Below are 23,744 nucleotides of genomic sequence, written 5' to 3'. Positions count from 1 at the left end.
TGCCGCGGGGAAAGACACTGTGGATTTTTAACATCGCGATGGAGGATGCTGGAAACTATGAGTGTGTTGTGAGGTAGGGGCAATACTTTTGTCTGCTGTGTGTGTGTGTGTGTGTGTGTGTGTGTGTGTGTGTGCTGTAAATCTTTCCTGTTACCTTTGATAAACAGACTACCCTCCCAGTGCTATAAGAAATCGGCCTTACTGATTGTGAACCACACCAACCCAGAAGAATGCGGTCGACCAGAAAAGGCCGACCAGGTCCTGACCAACAAAGCCACCGGTTTTCTGAACTGCCCATTGAGTGACCATATCAGGGAAGTGGACAATTACTCCATTCAGTGGTACAAGGTGAGTCCTATGGGGTAAACAGACAGTGCAGTGCAATGGGAGAGTGTTAAGAGGGAACGCCTGACAGCAGGGGTGGACTGGCCATGCCGGATGGGCTGGTACATTTTTAGCCCAATGGGATTGTCTTTTTTTTTTTTTTTTTTACATAATTATAATTATCTGGCTAATAACAAAATTAGTTCACCCAAAGTTCACCCAAATTACAATGACATTGGTTTCCTTACCCTGTAGGCCAGTCTATGGACAAGGTATAACAACAACGTGCTTTGGTTTGGTTTCCCTTGCACTGTTGTCACATGGAAGCGTTTTGGCATTTGTGGCACAAATCTCATTCAAGTCATTTGACCGATATTGGCATTTGTCGCGCATCAGTATGAAAAATGTATGCACTCACTAACTGTAAGTCGCTCTGGATAAGAGCGTCTGCTAAATGACTAAAACGTAAAATGTAATCATGTTCAAATCAATTTTAGATACATTTGGACATGATGTAGTCCCCCTGTAGCTCAGTTGGTAGAGCATGGCGCTTGCAACGCCAGGGTTGTGGGTTCGTTCCCCACGGGGGGCCAGTATGAAAATGTATGCACTCACTAACTGTAAGTCACTCTGGATAAGAGCGTCTGCTAAATGACTAAAATGTAAAAAATGTCAATGTAATAACGGGGTCCACAGTGACAAAAATGGGCCTTTGGGGGCCTCAAGGAAAGAAAATGGGCCAATGTCGGGGCCTCAAGGGAAAAATGGTCTGGTGTGTCAGAAATGCCAGGGGCGGATTTCTGGTCCCAGTCTGCCCCTGCCTGACAGTGCTGGAAAGCCTGTTTGAACTCTTTCTTTTCAGTCATTCAGTCTGTCTCTATGTATTCTTAATTTCTGTTTAAAACTATAGGAATGTGGGGTTATTACTACTAGTGACTACATTTGAACAATGTTCCATCAGATACGGTATATACTCTTTACATTGTTCATTGCTCTCACACATTGTACTGCATTGAATTGTTCTGAGAGTAGGTCTTCTAAGGTAAGACATTATCACAACTTATCTGTAATTGTGTATTCATTTTGTTTTATTAGCCATATTCCATTACTATGATATTCCATTCCATTACCACTACCTTTCAGTGTGGATTTCTACTTTAAACCTTTCAGGGCTGTGAACCCATTGTGAAAGATGACCCATTGTGGAACAGGTTTAGCTATGTCAATGACAGAGTTACGGAGTTACTCAAAGTAGACGCGGTCATTCCTGAGGACCATGCGTTCTACACCTGCACCATGACCTTTAACTTGGAAGGGCTCAGCGGCAGGATCTCAGAGACCATCAACGGTACGGTGGACGGTGAGTTTTGTTGGCACAGCTCATAAAGGTTGTCCCTAACCACAGATTATTACCATATACCCCCAATCCTTACCACAGCCATTACAGAGATACAGTGCCTTCAGAAAGTATTCACACCAGTTGACTTTCTCCACATCTTGTTGTGTTACATAGCGGGATTAAAAGGGATTTAATAGTCATTTTTTGTTAACAATCTACACAAAATACCCTGTAATGTCAAAGTGTAAGAAAAAGTCTAACATTAAAAAAAGAAAAAAAATAGAAAAATAGAACACTAATATATCTGATTACATAAGTATTCAACTCCCTGAGTCAATATATGTTAGAATCACCTTTGGCAGAGATTACAGCTGTGAGTATTTCTGGGTAAGTGTCTAAGAGCTTTCCACACCTGGATTGTGCAACATTTCCCCATTATTCTTTTCAAAATTCTTCAAGGTCTGTCAAGTTGGTTGTTGATCATTGCTAGACAACCATTTTCAGGTCTTGCCATAGATTTTCAAGCAGATTTAAGTCTAAACTGTAACTCGGCCACTCAGGAACATTCACTGTATTCTTCGTAAGCAACTTCAGTGTAGATTTGGCCTTGTGTTTAAGGTTATTGACCTGCTGAATGGTGAATTCATCTCCCAGTGCCTGGTGGAAAGCAGACGGAACCAGGTTTTCCTCCCTGGTCTTCGTGGTTGAATCTGTGTTTGAAATTCACTGCTTGACTTAGGGACCTTACATATAATTGTACTGTATGTGTGGGGTACAGACATGAGGTAGTCATTCAAAAATCATTTGAAACACTGTTATTGCACACAGAGTGTCACGATCGTCAAAAGGAGCGGACCAAGGCGCAGCGTGGAATGCGAACATACTTTATTTATATTCACCACACGAACAAAAACAACAAAACGATACGTGAAGTCCTTGGTAACAAACACAAACCAACACGGAACAAGATCCCACAAAACACAACTGCCAAACGGCTGCCTAAGTATGGGTCCCAATCAGAGACAACAAGCAACAGCTGATTCTCGTTGCCTCTGATTGAGAACCACCCCGGCCAACACAGAAACACATGAACTAGATACTGAAACAATGAACACAAAACATAGACTCTACACACCCTGGCTCAACATAAAAGAGTCCCTAGAGCCAGGGCGTGACAGTACCCCCCCCCAAAGGCGCGGACTGCGACCGCGCCAACATAAACCGAACAGGGGAGGGCCGGGTGGGCATTCCTCCTCGGAGGCGGATCCGGCTCCAGGCGTGACCACCACCCTCTATTAACCCCCCCGTAGTGCCCCTGGTCTGGTCCCGCTGGCTGGAGCTGGACTGGACATCGGTGGAGCGGATTGCTTAGGCTCCGGTGTGGAGCAGCTGACCGGTACCTGACCAGGCACCGGTGAAACGGGCACGGGCTGTGCCGGACTGACGACGCGCACCACAGGCTTGGTGCGGGGAGCAGGAATGGGCCGGACCGGGCTGACGACGCGCACCCCTGACTTGGTGCGGGGAGCAGGAACGGGCCGGACCGGGCTGACGACGCGCACCCCTGGCTTGGTGCGGGGAGCAGGAACGGGCCGGACCGGGCTGACGATGCGCACCACAGGCTTGGTGCGGGGAGCAGGAACGGGCCGGGCCAGGCTGATGACGCGCACCACTGACTTGGTGCGGGGAGCAGGAACGGGCCGGGCCGGGCTGGCGACGCGCAACATAGGCAAGTGCGGGGAGCAGGAACAGGCCGGACCGGGCTGGCGACGCGCACCATAGGCTTGGTGCGAGGGGCAGGAACAGGCCGGGCCGGGCTGGCAACGCGCACCATTGGCTTGGTGCGGGGAGCAGGAACGGGCCGGGCCGACGACGCGCACCACTGACTTGGTGCGGGGATAAAGAACGGGCCGGGCCGGGCTGGCGATGCGCACCACAGTCTTGGTACGAGGGGCAGGAACAGGCCGGACCGGGCTGTGGAGACGGACTGGAGGTCTGTAGCGAAGAGCTGACACAACCCGTCCTGGCTGAATGCCTATCTTAACACACTCTGTGTGAGGCATCAGCACAGGACGTACAGGGCTGTGTACACGTACTGGCACAACAGCACGTGACACTGGCGCAGGATATCCGGGACCGAGGAGGGGTACTGGAGGCCACAAGCGTTGAGCCGGCACACTCCGTCCTGGCTGCATGCCCACCTTAGCACGACACGTGCGTAGTGCTCGCACAGGACGTACCGGACTGTGCCGGACCACTCGCGGCACAGTACGCAGCTCCGCATATCTCGGAACCTGCCCAGTCTCACGCTGCCTAGCCTGAGTACGGGGAGTTGGCTCTGCTCTACCTCTAGGCTCCGCCAACCTCCCTTCCGGCCCCCCAAATCCGGTGGCCTCCTCTCCTAATCCCCAACCTCGACCTGTAGCTGCCTCCAGCAGCCCCGTCGTCCATGCCGTGTGCCCCCCCCTAAAAATGTCTTGGGGTTGCCTCTTGCGTGTCCGACGTCGGCCCGGTTGGCGCTGCTGCTCCTCTCTACGGCGCGCCTCCAGCGTCTCCTCCCACGGACGGCGATCCATACCGGCCTGGATCTCCTCCCAAGTCCAGGCTGTCTGCTCCTGGACACGCTGCTTGGTCCTGTTATGGTTCTTCTGTCACGATCGTCAAAAGGAGCGGACCAAGGCGCAGCGTCGAATGCGAACATACTTTATTTATATTCACCACACGAACAAAAACAACAAAACGATACGTGAAGTCCTTGGTAACAAACACAAACCAACACGGAACAAGATCCCACAAAACACAACTGCCAAACGGCTGCCTAAGTATGGTTCCCAATCAGAGACAACAAGCAACAGCTGATTCTCATTGCCTCTGATTGAGAACCACCCCGCCAACACAGAAACACATGAACTAGATACTGAAACTGATACTGATACTGAATGCACTGTATGGCATTGTGTTAAATATATATATATATATATATATATATATATATATATATATATATATATATTTTTTATGACAACATATTCATTTAGGATCTCACTTTTTGAAGTCCGTAGGACCAAAAATTGATGAATGCAACAACCATGTCTCTGTCACTTACAAATACAGTGGTGGTAACTCTACAATTTGCTTGAAAGGCAAGGCACTGTGGGAATATTTGAAAAAGGCTTTACACTAATCAGTGTGTTAATTTAACACTGTTCTGGTGTCTATATGGGTCCACAGACTCAACACTTTCAGTATTGATTTAACACCATCAGTGTTCTTAGTTATTATTTGTTTTACTGGATAATTTGTTGTGAAGAGATATATTTTGAAGGGACCATCTCTGTAAAGACTCTGTCTATGCATACTACATGACACGCGTAATAATTGCATAATTTCTTTGCCGTGCATCATTTCTCCAACATGTGTTTTTCTTTAAAGAGGTGGCCTCAATAAAAAAGATGGTGGTCCACAAACAGTCCCTGTGCCGCATGTTTGTCTTTACTTTACTTTATATACTCTTTGTGTGCAGATCTCTGTGAGGACAAAGGACGAGAGGTTGAGCGGGTGTTTTCAGTTTCCGGTGATGCTGCCATGTTAACATCCACCCTGGTGGACCTCAATGTGTTTGACAACGGCAGCATCCCCTATAACATCTCATGGTATGACCCAAGGACTGGGAGAGAGCTGACCAGGGAGACAAGAAAGACTTTGCCGCGGGGAAAGACACTGTGGATTTTTAACATCGCGATGGAGGATGCTGGAAACTATGAGTGTGTTGTGAGGTAGGGGCAATACTTTTGTCTGCTGTGTGTGTGTGTGTGTGTGTGTGTGTGTGTGTGTGTGTGCTGTAAATCTTTCCTGTTACCTTTGATAAACAGACTACCCTCCCAGTGCTATAAGAAATCGGCCTTACTGATTGTGAACCACACCAACCCAGAAGAATGCGGTCGACCAGAAAAGGCAGACCAGAACCTGACCAACAAAGCCACCGGTTTTCTGAACTGCCCATTGAGTGACCATATCAGGGAAGTGGACAATTACTCCATTCAGTGGTACAAGGTGAGTCCTATGGGGTAAACAGACAGTGCAGTGCAATGGGAGAGTGTTGAGAGGGAACGCCTGACAGCAGGGGTGGACTGGCCATGCCGGATGGGCTGGTACATTTTTAGCCCAATGGGATTGTCTTTTTTTTTTTTTTTTTTACATAATTATAATTATCTGGCTAATAACAAAATTTGTTCACCCAAAGTTCACCCAAATTACAATGACATTGGTTTCCTTACCCTGTAGGCCAGTCTATGGACAAGGTATAACAACAACGTGCTTTGGTTTGGTTTCCCTTGCACTGTTGTCACATGGAAGCGTTTTGGCATTTGTGGCACAAATCTCATTCAAGTCATTTGACTGATATTGGCATTTGTCGCGCATCAGTATGAAAAATGTATGCACTCACTAACTGTAAGTCGCTCTGGATAAGAGCGTCTGCTAAATGACTAAAACGTAAAATGTAATCATGTTCAAATCAATTTTAGATACATTTGGACATGATGTAGTCCCCTGTAGCTCAGTTGGTAGAGCATGGCGCTTGCAACGCCAGGGTTGTGGGTTCGTTCCCCACGGGGGCCAGTATGAAAATGTATGCACTCACTAACTGTAAGTCACTCTGGATAAGAGCGTCTGCTAAATGACTAAAATGTAAAAAATGTCAATGTAATAACGGGGTCCACAGTGACAAAAATGGGCCTTTTGGGGGCCTCAAGGAAAGAAAATGGGCCAATGTCGGGGCCTCAAGGGAAAAATGGTCTGGTGTGTCAGAAATGCCAGGGCGGATTTCTGGTCCCAGTCTGCCCCTGCCTGACAGTGCTGGAAAGCCTGTTTGAACTCTTTCTTTTCAGTCATTCAGTCTGTCTCTATGTATTCTTAATTTCTGTTTAAAACTATAGGAATGTGGGGTTATTACTACTAGTGACTACATTTGAACAATGTTCCATCAGATACGGTATATACTCTTTACATTGTTCATTGCTCTCACACATTGTACTGCATTGAATTGTTCTGAGAGTAGGTCTTCTAAGGTAAGACATTATCACAACTTATCTGTAATTGTGTATTCATTTTGTTTTATTAGCCATATTCCATTACTATGATATTCCATTCCATTACCACTACCTTTCAGTGTGGATTTCTACTTTAAACCTTTCAGGGCTGTGAACCCATTGTGAAAGATGACCCATTGTGGAACAGGTTTAGCTATGTCAATGACAGAGTTACGGAGTTACTCAAAGTAGACGCGGTCATTCCTGAGGACCATGCGTTCTACACCTGCACCATGACCTTTAACTTGGAAGGGCTCAGCGGCAGGATCTCAGAGACCATCAACGGTACGGTGGACGGTGAGTTTTGTTGGCACAGCTCATAAAGGTTGTCCCTAACCACAGATTATTACCATATACCCCCAATCCTTACCACAGCCATTACAGAGATACAGTGCCTTCAGAAAGTATTCACACCAGTTGACTTTCTCCACATCTTGTTGTGTTACATAAGCGGGATTAAAAGGGATTTAATAGTCATTTTTTGTTAACAATCTACACAAAATACCCTGTAATGTCAAAGTGTAAGAAAAAGTCTAACATTAAAAAAAGAAAAAAAATAGAAAAATAGAACACTAATATATCTGATTACATAAGTATTCAACTCCCTGAGTCAATATATGTTAGAATCACCTTTGGCAGAGATTACAGCTGTGAGTATTTCTGGGTAAGTGTCTAAGAGCTTTCCACACCTGGATTGTGCAACATTTCCCCATTATTCTTTTCAAAATTCTTCAAGGTCTGTCAAGTTGGTTGTTGATCATTGCTAGACAACCATTTTCAGGTCTTGCCATAGATTTTCAAGCAGATTTAAGTCTAAACTGTAACTCGGCCACTCAGGAACATTCACTGTATTCTTCGTAAGCAACTTCAGTGTAGATTTGGCCTTGTGTTTAAGGTTATTGACCTGCTGAATGGTGAATTCATCTCCCAGTGCCTGGTGGAAAGCAGACGGAACCAGGTTTTCCTCCCTGGTCTTCGTGGTTGAATCTGTGTTTGAAATTCACTGCTTGACTTAGGGACCTTACATATAATTGTACTGTATGTGTGGGGTACAGACATGAGGTAGTCATTCAAAAATCATTTGAAACACTGTTATTGCACACAGAGTGTCACGATCGTCAAAAGGAGCGGACCAAGGCGCAGCGTGGAATGCGAACATACTTTATTTATATTCACCACACGAACAAAAACAACAAAACGATACGTGAAGTCCTTGGTAACAAACACAAACCAACACGGAACAAGATCCCACAAAACACAACTGCCAAACGGCTGCCTAAGTATGGTTCCCAATCAGAGACAACAAGCAACAGCTGATTCTCGTTGCCTCTGATTGAGAACCACCCCGCCAACACAGAAACACATGAACTAGATACTGAAACAATGAACACAAAACATAGACTCTACACACCCTGGCTCAACATAAAAGAGTCCCTAGAGCCAGGGCGTGACAGTACCCCCCCAAAGGCGCGGACTGCGGCCGCGCCAACATAAACCCGAACAGGGGAGGGCCGGGTGGGCATTCCTCCTCGGAGGCGGATCCGGCTCAGGCGTGACCACCACCCTCTATTAACCCCCCGTAGTGCCCCTGGTCTGGTCCCGCTGGCTGGAGCTGGACTGGACATCGGTGGAGCGGATTGCTTAGGCTCCGGTGTGGAGCAGCTGACCGGTACCTGACCAGGCACCGGTGAAACGGGCACGGGCTGTGCCGGACTGGCGACGCGCACCATAGGCTTGGTGCGGGGAGCAGGAATGGGCCGGACCGGGCTGACGACGCCGCACCCCTGACTTGGTGCGGGGAGCAGGAACGGGCCGGACCGGGCTGACGACGCGCACCCCCTGGCTTGGTGCGGGGAGCAGGAACGGGCCGGACCGGGCTGACGATGCGCACCACAGGCTTGGTGCGGGGAGCAGGAACGGGCCGGGCCAGGCTGATGACGCGCACCACTGACTTGGTGCGGGGAGCAGGAACGGGCCGGGCCGGGCTGGCGACGCGCAACATAGGCAAGTGCGGGGAGCAGGAACAGGCCGGACCGGGCTGGCGACGCGCACCATAGGCTTGGTGCGAGGGGCAGGAACAGGCCGGGCCGGGCTGGCAACGCGCACCATTGGCTTGGTGCGGGGAGCAGGAACGGGCCGGGCCGACGACGCGCACCACTGTCTTGGTGCGGGGATAAGGAACGGGCCGGGCCGGGCTGGCGACGCGCACCACAGTCTTGGTACGAGGGGCAGGAACAGGCCGGACCGGGCTGTGGAGACGGACTGGAGGTCTGTAGCGAAGAGCTGACACAACCCGTCCTGGCTGAATGCCTATCTTAACACACTCTGTGTGAGGCATCAGCACAGGACGTACAGGGCTGTGTACACGTACTGGCACAACAGCACGTGACACTGGCGCAGGATATCCGGGACCGAGGAGGGGTACTGGAGGCCACAAGCGTTGAGCCGGCACACTCCGTCCTGGCTGCATGCCCACCTTAGCACGACACGTGCGTAGTGCTCGCACAGGACGTACCGGACTGTGCCGGACCACTCGCGGCACAGTACGCAGCTCCGCATATCTCGGAACCTGCCCAGTCTCACGCTGCCTAGCCTGAGTACGGGGAGTTGGCTCTGCTCTACCTCTAGGCTCCGCCAACCTCCCTTCCGGCCCCCCAAATCCGGTGGCCTCCTCTCCTAATCCCCAACCTCGACCTGTAGCTGCCTCCAGCAGCCCCGTCGTCCATGCCGTGTGCCCCCCCCCCTAAAAATGTCTTGGGGTTGCCTCTTGCGTGTCCGACGTCGGCCCGGTTGGCGCTGCTGCTCCTCTCTACGGCGCGCCTCCAGCGTCTCCTCCCACGGACGGCGATCCATACCGGCCTGGATCTCCTCCCAAGTCCAGGCTGTCTGCTCCTGGACACGCTGCTTGGTCCTGTTATGGTTCTTCTGTCACGATCGTCAAAAGGAGCGGACCAAGGCGCAGCGTGGAATGCGAACATACTTTATTTATATTCACCACACGAACAAAAACAACAAACGATACGTGAAGTCCTTGGTAACAAACACAAACCAACACGGAACAAGATCCCACAAAACACAACTGCCAAACGGCTGCCTAAGTATGGTTCCCAATCAGAGACAACAAGCAACAGCTGATTCTCATTGCCTCTGATTGAGAACCACCCCGGCCAACACAGAAACACATGAACTAGATACTGAAACAATGAACACAAAACATAGACTCTACACACCCTGGCTCAACATAAAAGAGTCCCTAGAGCCAGGGCGTGACACAGAGTGAGTCCATGCAACTTATAATGTGACTTGTTAATGTCACACCCTGGCTCTGGGACTCTATATGTTGAGCCAGGGTGTGTTCTTTCTGTTGTGTTTATTTCTATGTTGGCCAGAGTGACTCCCAATCAGAGGCAACGAGTGTCAGCTGTCGTTGGTTGTCTCTGATTGGGAACCATATTTAAACTGTCTGTTTTCCCTTTGTGTTTGTGGGTTTTTGTTCCGTGTTGGTCATTGTTACCGTGGACTTCACGAGTCGTTTCTTGTTTTGTTTATTGTGGTCTATTATCACTAAAGATAATAAAGTTGAACCATGTTCGTTCATCACGCTGCGCCTTGGTCTATTCCTTACGACGAACGTGACAGAAAAACCCACCAAGTAAGGACCAAGCAGCGTGTCCCGGGGCAGAACTTGGACTGGACATGGGAGGAAGCGCCGGGAGAGGCCCTGGCGAAAGAGGAGCAGCGGCGTCAGCAGTGTCAACGTCGGACAGGCGAGAGGCAACCCCAGAAAATTTTTAGGGGGGGCACACGGCATGGACGACGGGGCTGACGGAGGCAGAAGAGGGGCGGATTCAGAAGGCCACCAGGTTACGGGTACACCGCCCTGTACGTCCTGTGCGGATGCCTCACACAGAGTGTGTGAGGGTAGGCATTCAGCCAGGACGGGTTGTGGCCGCTCTTCACTCCAGGTCTCCTATCCGTCTCCACAGCCCGGTTCGGCCTGTCCCTGCTCCACGCACCAAGCCTACGGTGTGCGTCGCCAGCCCAGTCCGGCCTGTCCCTGCTCCACGCACCAAGCCTACGGTGTGCGTCGCCAGCCCAGTCCGGCCTGTCCCTGCTCCACGCACCAAGCCTACGGTGTGCGTCGTCAGCCCGGCCCGGCCTGTTCCTGCCACTCGCACCAAGTCTACGGTGCGCGTCGCCAGCCCGGCCCGGCCTGTCCCTGCTCCACGCACCAAGCCTATGGTGCGCATCGTCAGCCCGGCCCGGCCTGTTCCTGCCACTCGCACCAAGTCTACGGTGCGCGTCGCCAGCCCGGCCCGGCCTGTTCCTGCCACTCGCACCAAGCCTACGGTGTGCGTCGCCAGCCCGGCCCGGCCTGTTCCTGCCACTCGCACCAAGTCTACGGTGCGCGTCGCCAGCCCGGCCCGGCCTGTTCCTGCCACTCGCACCAAGCCTACGGTGTGCGTCGCCAGCCCGGCCCGGCCTGTTCCTGCCACTCGCACCAAGCCTACGGTGCGCGTCGCCAGCCCGGCCCGGCCTGTTCCTGCTCCTCGCACCAAACCTACGATGTGCGTCGCCAGCCCGGCCCGACCTGTTCCTGCCCCTCGCACCAAGCCTACGGTGCGAGTCGTCAGCCTGGTCCAGCCCGTTCCTGCTACTCGCACCAAGCCAGGGGTGCGAGTCGTCAGCCTGGTCCAGCCCGTTCCTGCCACTCGCACTCAAGCCAGGGGTGCGAGTCGTCAGCCTGGTCCAGCCCGTTCCTGCCACTCGCACCAAGCCAGGGGTGCGAGTCGTCAGCCTGGTCCAGCCCGTTCCTGCCACTCGCACCAAGCCAGGGGTGCGAGTCGTCAGCCTGGTCCAGCCCGTTCCTGCTACTCGCACCAAGCCAGGGGTGCGAGTCGTCAGCCTGGTAAGGCCCGTCGCTGCTCCACGCACCAAGCCAGGGGTGCGAGTCGTCAGCCCGGTCCGGTCCGTTCCGGCTCCACGCACCAAGCCAGGGGTGCGTATCGTCAGCCCGGTCCGGCCCGTCGCTGCTCCACGCACCAAGCCAGGGGTGCGACTCGTTAGTCCGGTGAGGCCCGTTCCGGCTCCACGCACCAAGCCAGGGGTGTGCATCGTCAGCCCGGTCCGGTCCGTTCCGGCTCCACGCACCAAGCCAGGGGTGCGTATCGTCAGCCCGATCCGGCCCGTTGCTGCTCCACGCACCAAGCCAGGGGTGCGCATCGTCAGCCCGGTCCGGTCAGTTCCTGCCTCACGCACCAAGCCAGGGGTGCGCGTCGTCAGTCCGGCACAACCCGTGCCTGGGTCATCGGTGCCAAATCAGGTACCGCTCAACTGCTCCACAACGGAGCTGAAGCTAGCCGCTCCTGCTACGTCCAGGTCAGTTCCAGCCAGCGGGGCCAGACCGGACCAGGGGCGCTATGGGGGGTTTATTGGAGGGTGGTGGGCAAGCCCGGAGCCAGAACCGCCGCCGGGGAGGAATGCCCACCCAGCCCTCCCCTGTTTTGCTCTTATTGAGGCGCGGTCGCAGTCCGCGCCTTTAGGGGGGGGTACTGTCACACCCGGGCTCTGGTACTCTATATGTTGAGCCAGGGTGTGTGTATTCTATGTGTTATATTTCTATGTTGGGGGTTCTAGTTCGTCTGTTTCTATGTTTGCCTGAGTGACTCCCAATCAGAGGCAACGAGTGTCAGCTGTCGTTGGTTGTCTCTGATTGGGAGCCATATTTAAACTGTATGTTTTTCCCTTTGTGTTTGTGGGTTTTTGTTCTGTGTCGGTCATTGTTACCGTGGACTTCACGAGTCGTTTCTTGTTTTGTTTTTGTTGTCTATTATCACTAAAGATAATAAAGTTAAACATGTTCGTTCATCACGCTGCGCCTTGGTCTATTCCCTACGACGATCGTGACAGTTAAGCAACATTTTACTCCTGAACTTATTTAGGCCTGCCATAACTAAGGCATTGAATACTTCTTGACTCAAGACATTTCATCATTTTTAATTAATTTGTAAACATTTCTAAAAACATTCCACTTTGACATTATGGGGTATTGTGTGTAGGCCATTGATACAAAAATCTAAATTGCATCAATTTCAAATTCAAGCTGTAACACAACAAAACGTGGAAAAAGTCAAGGGTTGTGAATACTTTCTGAAGGCACTGTATATGACCCTGAATCAGAGGTTATGAGTTCATAGAGGCTGCTTTGAAACTTTGCTCTTTGAGAGCTTAGAAAGGGTTGTTTTCTATAGGGTCAGGTGACTGAATATTTCTGTGTCTTTCTATGATGTTTATGAATCATTGTCATAATTTCAGTGCAGTATTGCCTGGAGCCCAAAGTGGTTGAACCTGCCAATGAGATCATCAAAGCAGATCTGGGTGAGTAAACCATTAGAGAACGTGTGTGTGTGTGTGTGTGTGTGTGTGCGCGTGCGTGCGTGAGTTTATTATTTATTTTCATTCATGATCCAAATAAAGAATTCAATGTTTGCCCCCTAGGTTCTTCCTTCAGTAAGATGTGTCGGGTGTTTGTGCCGAGTGTGGGGAATAAATGTTTTACGGATTTGAATTGGATAGCTAGAGAAAACTCAATTTCCAAAATTGTCTCAGAGCGCGTCTTTCAGGAATCACAAAGGTAGGTTGAGACAACACAACAGTATCACAATACACACTGTAAGAATTCTACAAATGTGTTGCTTTTTAACCATTTTCATGTAGACTTGATTGTGTGTTTTGGATCATTGTCTTGCTGCATGACCCAGCTGCGCTTCAGCTTCAGCTCACAGACGGATGGCATGACATTCTCCTGTAGAATTCTCTGATACAGAGCAGAATTCATGGTTCCTTCTATTAAGTCAAGTCGTCCAGGTCCTGAGGCAGCAAAGCATCCCCAAACCATCACAATAACACCACCATGCTTGACTTACAGTATGAGGTTCTTACTGTGTTATGCAGTGTTTGCTTTTCGCCAGACATAATGGGACCCATCTCATCCAAAAAGTTGACTCAAGTTTGCCAAAAAGCACCTGAATCATCAAGACTCTTTGAAGAATGTTCTATGAACAGATGAGTCAAAAGTATAACTTTTTGGACGACATGGGTCCCATTACGTTCTACAGGAGAATGTAAGGCCATCTGTCTGTGAGCTGAAGCTGAAGCACAGCTGGGTCATGCAGCAAGACAATGATCCAAAACACATATTCAAGTTTACTTGAAAATGGTTAAAAAGCAACACATTTGAAGTTTTGTAATTTACTAGTCAAAGTCCAGACCTAATTCCAATTGAGATGTTGTGGTAGGACTTGAAACTAGCAGTTCATGCTTGAAAACCCAAAAATGTTGCATGCAAGAGTGGGCCAAATTCCTCCACAGTGATGTGAGAGACTGATCAACAACTACAGGAAGCATTTGGTTGCAGTCATTGCAGCTAAAGGTGGCACAACCAGTTATTGAGTGTAAGGGGGCAGTTACTTTTTCACACTTGCATAACTTTGTTAATTAAATAAATAAAATAAGTATAATTTTTGGGTTTGTTATTTGTACACTCAGGTTCCTTTATCTAATATTAGGTTTTGGTTGAAGATCTGATAACATTCAGTATAAAAAATATGCAAAAATAGAGAAAATCAGAAAGGAGAAAATACTTTTTCACGGCACTGTATATGCCTGTATTCTGTGTCATCCAGATGGATGTTCTACTGTATAGTATCTAAACTGTTGGTATCGTATCAGGTATACCACTGAGATTAAGATAGGCTCCATATACCTTAATACATAGTGCTTGCTTTGAAACTTTGGAACTTCACAAAATCAAATCAAATCACATTTTATTTGTCACATGCGTCGAATACAACAGGTGTAGACCTTACCGTGAAATGCTTACTTACAAGCCCTTAACCAACAATGCAGTTCAAGAAATAGAGTTAAGAAAATATTTACTAAATAAAATAAAGTAAAAAATCAAATAAAAAGTAACAATAAAATAACAATAACGAGGCTAAATACAGGGTGTACCGGTACCAGGTCAATCAGCGGGGGTACAGGTTAGTCGAAGTAATTTGTACATGTAGGTAGGGGTAAAGTGACTATGCATAGATAATAAACAGCGAGTAGCAGCAGTGTAAAAACAAAGGGAGGGCGGGGTGTCAATGTAGATAGTCCAGGTGGCCATTTGATTAATGTTGACACAAAGGAACTTGAAACTCTCGACCAGCTCCACTACAGCCCTGTCAATATGAATAGGAGCGTGTTTGGCCCTCCTTTTCCTGTAGTCCACGATAGCTCCTTTGTCTTGATCACGTTGAGGGAGAGGTTGTTGTCCTGGCACCACACTGCCAGGTCTCTGACCTCCTCCCTTTAGGCTGTCTCATCGTTGTCGGTGATCATGCCTACCACTGTTGTGTCGTCAGCAAACTTAATGATGGTGTTGGAGTCGTGCTTGGCCACGCAGTCATGGGTGAACAGGGAGTACAGGAGGGGACTAAGCATGCACCCCTGAGGGGCCCCAGTGTTGAGGATCAGCTTGGCAGATGTGTTGTTACCTACCCTTACCACCTGGGGGCGGCCCGTCAGGAAGTCCAAGATCCAGTTGCAGAGGGAGGTGTTTAGTCCCAGGGTCCTTAGCTTAGTGATGAACTTTGTAGGCACTATGGTGTTGAACGCTGAACTGTAGTCAATGAACAGCATTCTCACATAGGTGTTCCTTTTGTCCAGGTGGGAAAGGGCAGTGTGGAGTGCGATTGAGATTGCGTCATCTGTTGATCCATGGGGGCGGTATGCAAATTGGAGTGGGTCTAGGGTTTCCAGGATGATGGTCTTGATGTGAGCCATGACCAGCCTTTCAAAGAACTTCATGGCTACCGACGTGCTACGGGACGGTAGTCATTTAGGCAGGTTACCTTCGCTTTTCTGGGCACAGGGACTATGGTGGTCTGCTTGAAACATGTAGGTGTTACAGACTTGCTCAGGGAAAGGTTGAAAATGTCAGTGAAGACACTTGCCAGTTTGTCCATGCAGGATCTGAGTACACGTCCTGGTAATCCGTCTGGCCCCGCGGCCTTGTGAATGTTGACCTGTTTAAAGGCTACGGAGAGCGTGATCACACAGTCGTCCGGAACAGCTGGTGCTCTCATGCATGCTTCAGTGTTGCTTGCCCCGAAGCGAGCATAAAAGGCATTTAGCCCATCTAATAGGCTCGCGTCACTGGGCAGCTCGCTGCTGGGTTTCCCTTTGTAATCCGTAATAGTTTGCAAGCCCTGCCACATCTGACGAGTATCAGAGCCGGTGTAGTAGGATTCAATCCTAGTCCTGTATTGACGCTTTGCCTGTTTGATGGTTAGTCTGATGGCATAGCGGGATTTCTTCCAGTCTGTGCTAGCAAAACAGTCCTGTAGCGTAGCATCCGCGTCTTCTGATATTGAGCGAGTCACTGGTACTTCCTGCTTTAGTTTTTGCTTGAAAGCAGGAATCAGCAGGATAGAATTATGGTCAGATTTGCCAAATGGAGGGCGAAGGAGAGCTTTGTATGCGTCACTGTGTGTGGAGTAAAAGTGGTCTAGGGTTTTTTTCCCTCTGGTTGCAAATGAGGTAAAATGGATTTAAGTTTGCCTGCATTAAAGTTCCTGGCCACTAGGAGCGCCGCTTCTGTCCTGCCGATGCACGGAAATCCAGCCAACTGTATATTATCCGTGTCGTCGTTCAGCCACGACTTGGTGAAACATAAGCTATTACAGTTTTTAATGTCCCGTTGGTAGGATAGTCTAGAACGGAGCTCATCCAGTTTATTCTCCAGTGATTGCACGTTGGCCAATAGAACAGATGGTAGAGGCGGGTTCCCCACTCGCCGAAAAATTCTCACAAGGCACCCGATCTCCGCCCCCTGTACCTCTGTCTTTTCTTCACACGAATGACGGGATTTGGGCCTGGTCTCGGAGAAACAGTATATCCCTTCTGTAAGACTCATTAAATAAAAAAATCTTTGTGCAGTTTGAGGTGAATAATCACTGTTCTGATATCCAGAAACTATTTTCGGTCATAAGAGACGTTAGCAGCAACATTATGTACAAAAAAGGTTACAAACAATGCAAAAAACCACACAAAATAGCACAGTTGGTTAGGAGCCTGTAAAACGGCACCCATCCCCTCAGGCGCCAATAACAGTGTATGTTATGTTAACTGTTGCCATGATGGTTTGATTGTGCGTTCACAAGGGGGAACTTGTCTGTCTCCCCCCCTCCCTCCCCAAACCAGGGAGTGGAGAGAAGAAGAGAAGAAGGGTGTATGGTTGGAGCGTCATTTTAATTTCTTGATGGTGGAAGAGGAAGACTTTTACATCAACTACACGTGTTTGGTTTCCAGTGACAGAGGCATTTCTTTAGCCTTCTTCATACTACAGCCTACAGGTTAGACAATACTGTCTGAAGGATAACATAAAGGTGTTTCAAAAGAGATCACACACATATTATCCTGTCCCTTTACCCTTGTTTTGATAGTGTATTATAACAACTGCAACCTCACCACTTTTGAAAAAACGGTTATAAATGCTATCTTCTCTCTTTTTCTGCACAGATCCAAACTATCTGCTCCCTATTGGGGTACTACTGACCAGTCTGGTATTGGTGTTTACTGTTAGTGTTGTTATTTACCATCGCTTCAAGATCGACATCGTGCTGTCGCTCAGGAGGATGTTCCCGCTTCTCTACACAAACACAGGTACGCAATGAGAGACACTTTACCGCACATATACTGCGCAAACACACTCATGGAAACATTAATAGAAACATGCCTGAGCGCGCACACGCAGACATGCACACACTCATGCACACACACACACTATCTGCAGACTCATTGCATACTGTGCTTTCACGAAATGGAAACTCGCACTAACATAAATATACATTCCTACACCAGATACAGACAGAAATGCACATACAGCATGTCTCCCCACAAACCCCCAGGCCCACACTTAAACCCACACACACACGCATGTTGCATTGCTTGTGTTAGATTCTGAACAAACTGAGTAAAAACTCAAACGGACAACTAGAAAAAGCTCAAACAAAGTTTATTCACCCACTGGGTCATACAGCTGCAAAGACAAAGATGTTTACACAATCACATATATTTATACCTTCCTACTAGGCGGAGTCAAACCCTTGCATATCTAGACAGCCAATACATCTCTGTTGCTAGTCAGGAACGTATTTGGTTCCTCTCATTGGTGTAGCCTCCTGCTAGAACCTTCATGGGCATGGAAATATACAGTTGAAGTTGGAAGTTTACATACAGTCATTAAAACTTGTTTTTCAACCACTCCACAAATTTCTTTTTAACAAACTATAGTTTTGGCAAGTCGGTTAGGACATCTACTTTGTACATGACACAAGTAATTTTTCCAACAATTGTTTACAGACAGATTATTTCACATATAATTCACAGCAATTCCAGTGGGTCAGAAGTCTACATACACTAAGTTGACTGTGCCTTTAAAGTTGGCTTGCAAGCTGAAGAACACCATCCCAACTGTGAAGCACGGGGGTGGCAGCATCATGCTGTGAGGGTGCTTTGCTGCAGGAGGGACTGGTGCACTTCACAAAGTATATAGCATCATGAGGAAGGAAAATTATGTGGATGTATTGAAGCAACATCTTAAGACATCAGTCAGGAAGTTTAAGCTTGGTCGCAAAAGGGTCTTCCAAATGGACAATGACCCCAAGCATACTTCCAAAGTTGTGGCAAAATGTCTTAAGGACAACAACGTCAAGGTATTGGAGTGGCCACCACAAAGCCCTGACCTCAATCCTATAGAACATTATGGGCAGAACTGAAAAAGCGTGTGCGAGCAAGGAGGCCTCTTACACCAGCTCTGTCAGGAGGAATGGACCAAAAGTCATCCAACTTATTGTGGGAAGCTTGTGGAAGGCTACCCGAAACGTTTGACCCAAGTTAAACAATTTAAAGGCAATGCTACCAAATACTAATTGAGTGTATGTAAACTTCTGACCCACTGGGAATGTGATGAAATAAATAAAAGCTGAATAAATCATTCTCTTTACTATTATTCTGACATTTCACATTCTTAAAATAAAGTGGTGATCCTAACTGACCTAAGACAGGGAATTTTTACTAGGATTAAATGTCAGGAATTGTGAAAAACTGAGTTTAAATGTATTTGGCTAAGGGGTATGTAAACTTCCGACTTCAACTGTATGTGTGTGACAGGACTGACTGTTCCTCCTCACTTCATCTGACCTGACCTCGGGCCGAATTCCTCACTCCTCCCTACTCCACGGCTGTCCTACCTTAGCAGTGACTGAAACCAGACTGTTGCCCTTTGCCTCTCTCCATAGGGTACATGAGATTTAAGAATAACATTTTCCAACAGAATGTAAGCTCTGCACTCCCCTTTCTCACTCAGTAACTTTCCATACACCCGGTTCTAATATGGTAACATGAATAAGTATATTCCAAGTTAGAATCCAACACTTGTTTCCCACTCCCCACCTGACCACAAGTAAAATCAGTAGCAAGTGTAGCAATGTATTGTAGCACATCCCACAGCTATGCAAGCACAGCATTTTCCATGACTCAGAGGAAACAGAGAGGAAGTTTGATACAAGGCACTAAATAGGCCATGTAACCATAAAACACAAGCAACTATGGTGTCATAAATAACCAAGCCTCCTCTGTTAGGCAGGTTTGTGGAGGCTTTTGCTCTAGCCCAGCACTAACACATCTATTTTGTTTTACCTGTCCCTATCCTGCATGTGGCAGACTCTGATGGGAAGTTGTATGATGCGTACGTGGCATACCCCCGTCTGTTTGGGGATGGGGGCGGAGCCTGTGGGGAGGCAGAGATGTTTGCCCTCCACATGTTGCCCCAGGTTCTGGAGGGGAGGTGTGGCTACAGGCTGTTCATACTAGGCCGGGACAGCCTACCAGGGGAAGGTATGACATCTCAGCTCGAGGTTCCAGAAGACTAAGTTAGCCTTGGCATTAGTACATAAGTAGCATGATGATGAAATATGTGAAACCTTTCTGAAATCATAAAGACCTTCAGAAACCATTTCAATGGTAGAACAATGTTTTAATAACAATTTTCCCTACTCCCTGACCCCCTCTTCTCCTCCCTCCTCCCTTTCCCCCTCTTCTCCTCCCTCCTCTCTCCTCCCTTTCCCCCTCTTCTCCTCCCTCCTCCCTTTCCCCCTCTTCTCCTCCCTCCTCCCTCTCTAGCCATAGTAGATGCAGTGGAGGAGAGCATGCTGGCAAGCCGGCGTCTCCTCCTGGTCTACTCTGGCTCTACGTTCTGCAGTGGAAGCCACAGTGACAGCAGCAGTGGTGTCCTGGAGGCCTGGCAGAGCTTCGAGAGGCAGACGGCCATGCACCGTGCCCTGTTGGAGGGCTCCCTTAAGGTGGTCCTTGTGGAGCTGGAGGAGGTCTCCCCACACAGCTGACCCTCTTCCCCGAGTCGGTGCGCCACCTCCGGGAGCGCCAGGGCGCCGTCTGCTGGTGGAAGAGTAGCAGAGGGTTGAGGTGTGGGAGGTGGGGAGAAGAGGAGGAGGTGGAGGAGAAGAGAGGGAGCTGGCTTGTCCCCCTCTCTCCTCACCCTCTCTTTCCTTGTCCTCACGCTTCTGGAAGGAACTGACGTATTATATGCCAGTGAGGGGCACGAGGACGAGGTGACCAGAGAAGAACAGCCTGATGAAGTTGTGATGGGATGGATGGGCTTTGGAGAGGACAGTGTTAGACATAACGAGGAAATCTGTTGAATGAAAGGACTTCTGGTACCTGACTCTCTCAACACATTTTCATGAAAAATTATTGAATCCAGTTATTTATGTGTGACTGATACCGGTGTGGAACAGCTGGTCACTCTTAAAGGATTCTGAATGATTACCTTGCCAATAGGATGATTGAATATTATTGTCTTGCAGACAATTATTTTTTTGTGAGTTTCCTCCTAATACAGGATGTGGTAGGAATCCTAAGGGTCATCATCATCACACCTGTTAATACTTATTTTCTATAACTTTGTGTGAAATCTATTTCTTATTGCAACGGCAAGTAAAATATGCCCTTTGTGTTTTATAGAAACGCAAGGTGTTTAATGTGAATGATGTTTTGCTTACAGCTAATGTTTTTTATACTGTCTATGTTTTCATGTTTTCTATTGTTTTCTAAAAATACATTTTAATCTATTTTAGAATAAGGCTGTAATGTAACGAAATGTGGAAAAAGTCAAGTGATCTGAATACTTTACGAATGTACTGTATGTCATGAGGTCCACCTGGCTACCACAACACACTGTCTTCAGTTGCCACGAAGTTGGAAGCACAGAATCATCTAGAATGTCAATGTATGCTTTAGCGTTAAGATTTCTCTTCACTGGAACTAAGGGGCCTAGCCCGAATCATGAAAAACAGCCCCAGAATATTATTCCTCCTCCACCAAACTTTACAGTTGGACACTATGCATTGGGGCAGGTAGCGTTCGTCTGTCGGACTGCCAGATGGTGAAGCGTGACACATCACTCCAGAGAACACAATTCCACTGCTTCAGAGTCTAATGGAGGTGAGCTTTACACCACTCCAGCCGACTCTTGAAGGTAACAGCGCTAACTGTTGCCCCTAGTGGCCGGTTTCCACGTCATCTCCTGATGTCCTCAGACATGGAGGGACGTCAAATTCTGACTTGTATGACGGGTGACCAGGCTGGATTTATCACCACCTTCAAGAAAAGTAACTTTGAATATGTCAAGATAAGAGAATATTCTGCGTCATTGCCGCAACGGCTATAACTCATCTGGAATTGCTTCTATTTAAAAGAATATGTCTCAACATGTTGTGTTTGGAATTCATCAAATGATAACTGATCATATTATCCAAGTAAATTTGTTTTATATCTCTCCATGTACGTTATCATTAAACTCACTTACTGCACCTGTTTCCTGACTCCCTGCGTCTCCGTTACGGAATTCTGCCTCTACAAATGGAAGCAGCAGGTAATCAAGACATCTCCCAGATGGTAGGTGAACAGGGACGCCTACTTTGCCAACACCACGACCAGCTGGCGCAACTGGGGACGACTATAGATGAGGTCCTCCGCGTTCTTCAACACCTCGACATTACCCAAGGGGCGTCACCTCCAACTAGCGGAGGATTCTCTACCACGAGTCGACCCAGCGAGCTAGCACCCCAGCCCATCCAGCAGTCCTCCCAGGTCAACGATGTCCGATTGTCCCTCCCGGACAAATATGATGGGACTCCATCTAAATGCCGTGGCTTCCTACTCCAGTGCTCCCTCTATTTCGCCCATCAGATGGGAGCCCCCACCACCGATACGTCGAAAGGACCGACAGGGGGAGTGGGCCCGATTCCTCGAGGGGTGCCCCGCCTATGCCGTCAAATCCCTCCTGGGCTCCCGACGTCGTGGGGGTCGGCTCCAGTACCTGGTGGACTGGGAGGGGTACAGTCCAGAGGAGCGGTGTTGGGTCCCGGTGGACGACATTCTAGATCCCAACATCATCAGATATTTCCTTCTTCGCTGTCCGGACCGGCCCGCTCCTCGCCCTCGGGGCCGTCCCCCTGGCTGCCGTCCCCCTGTGGCTGGAACCGCGCGTCAGGGGGGACTTCATCACACCTGGACTTCATCACTACCTTGATTACTCCCCATTTATCTACAGTGGCTTGCGAAAGTATTCACCCTCCTTGGCATTTTTCCTATTTTGTTGCCTTACAATCTGGATGTGATGGGTGATTTGAAGGAGTCAGGCGCAGGAGGGTAAATCACACAATAACAGGATTTATTCCGGAATACAGAGTTACACAGTAAAGCGTCAAAACTGTCCTGTGCGCAAAACAGGTGCACTGGAACCAACAAGGCACATGGGGAAAATAACCTGGCGATACAAAATACAAGGAGCTCCACCGAGCTTCACTATCCTCACAATAAACAATCACACACAAAGACAAGTGGGCAGAGGGAATACTTGTACAGGTACTGATGAGGGGATATGAACCAGTTTTGTGTAATAAACAAGACAAAACAAATGGAATGATGAGATGAGGAGTGGCAGTGGCTAGAAGGCCGGTGACGACGACGCCGAAGCCTGCCCAAATAAGGAGAGGAGGCAGCCTCGGAGGAAGTCGTGACAGTACCCCCCCCTTGACGCGCAACTCCAGCAGCGCGTCGACACCGGCCTCGGGGACGACCAGGAAGACGCGGAGCAGGGCGAGCCGGATGGCGACGGTGGAAATCCTGCAACAGGGAGGGATCGAGGATATCTCTCACCGGGACCCATCACCGCGCCTCCGGACCGTACCCCTCCCAATCCACAAGGTACTGAAGGCCCCCCACCCGACGCCTCGATTCCAGGATGGAACGGACGGAGTACGCCGGGACCCCCTCGCTGTCCAGAGGGGGCGGAGGGACCTCCCGCACCTCAGACACATGGATTTTAATACGGTAATCTGGAGGGAGTAATGACATACAAGTAACCTCGTTTATTCTCCTCAAGACTTTGAACGGCCCCACAATCCGTGGGCTCAGCTTCTGGCAGGGTAGGCGGAGGGGTAGATTCCGGGTCGAGAGCCATACCAAATCACCCGGTACAAAGACCGGGACCTCACTGCGGTGGCGGTCAGCGTTGGCCTTCTGGCAACGCATGGCGCGTTGGAGGTGGACATGAGCAGCGTTCCACGTCTCCTCCGCGCGCTGAAACCAGTCATCCACCACAGGAGCCTCGGTCTGGCTCTGATGCCACGGTGCCAGAACCGGCTGATAACCTAAAACACATTGAAATGGCATTAGGTTAGTGGAGGAGTGGCGGAGAGAGTTCTGGGCATATTTGGCCCATGGCAAGAACACCGACCATTCCCTGGCCGATCCAGGCAGTAGGACCTACCCACATCCTGGTTCACCCGTTCCACCTGCCCATTAGACTCGGGGTGAAAACCGGAAGTCAGGCTGACTGAGACCCCCAGACGTTCCATGAA

General features: G+C 49.0%; 1 protein-coding gene and 1 pseudogene across 1 annotated transcript; both read left to right on the top strand.

Annotated features, from left to right (window-relative positions):
* The first annotated feature begins 7 nt into the window (after positions 1–7).
* LOC123488323 (interleukin-1 receptor type 1-like) lies at positions 8–1,746 on the top strand. Its single transcript, XM_045219230.1, has 3 exons — positions 8–73; positions 168–348; positions 1,495–1,746. The coding sequence occupies exons 1-3, from the start codon at positions 39–41 to the stop codon at positions 1,708–1,710; spliced, it is 432 nt and encodes a 143-aa protein (XP_045075165.1). The 5' UTR covers positions 8–38; the 3' UTR covers positions 1,711–1,746.
* A 3,136-nt stretch (positions 1,747–4,882) lies between these two features.
* LOC123488324 lies at positions 4,883–21,142 on the top strand (annotated as a pseudogene).
* Positions 21,143–23,744: the final 2,602 nt, after the last annotated feature.

Source organism: Coregonus clupeaformis, unplaced genomic scaffold (genome assembly GCF_020615455.1).
Source record: "Coregonus clupeaformis isolate EN_2021a unplaced genomic scaffold, ASM2061545v1 scaf2170, whole genome shotgun sequence".
Taxonomy (NCBI): Eukaryota; Metazoa; Chordata; class Actinopteri; order Salmoniformes; family Salmonidae; genus Coregonus; species Coregonus clupeaformis.
The sequence above is the reverse complement of the archived record's forward strand: the minus strand, read 5'-3'. Positions and strand labels throughout refer to the sequence as shown.

Bases quoted from the DNA above. Each gene is read 5' to 3' on its own strand.
- LOC123488323 (XM_045219230.1), top strand. From the start codon at position 39: ATGGAGGATGCTGGAAACTATGAGTGTGTTGTGAG. The intron at 74-167 runs GTAGGGGCAATA...TTTGATAAACAG, and splicing joins AACTATGAGTGTGTTGTGAG to ACTACCCTCCCAGTGCTATA. The intron at 349-1,494 runs GTGAGTCCTATG...TAAACCTTTCAG, and splicing joins ACTCCATTCAGTGGTACAAG to GGCTGTGAACCCATTGTGAA.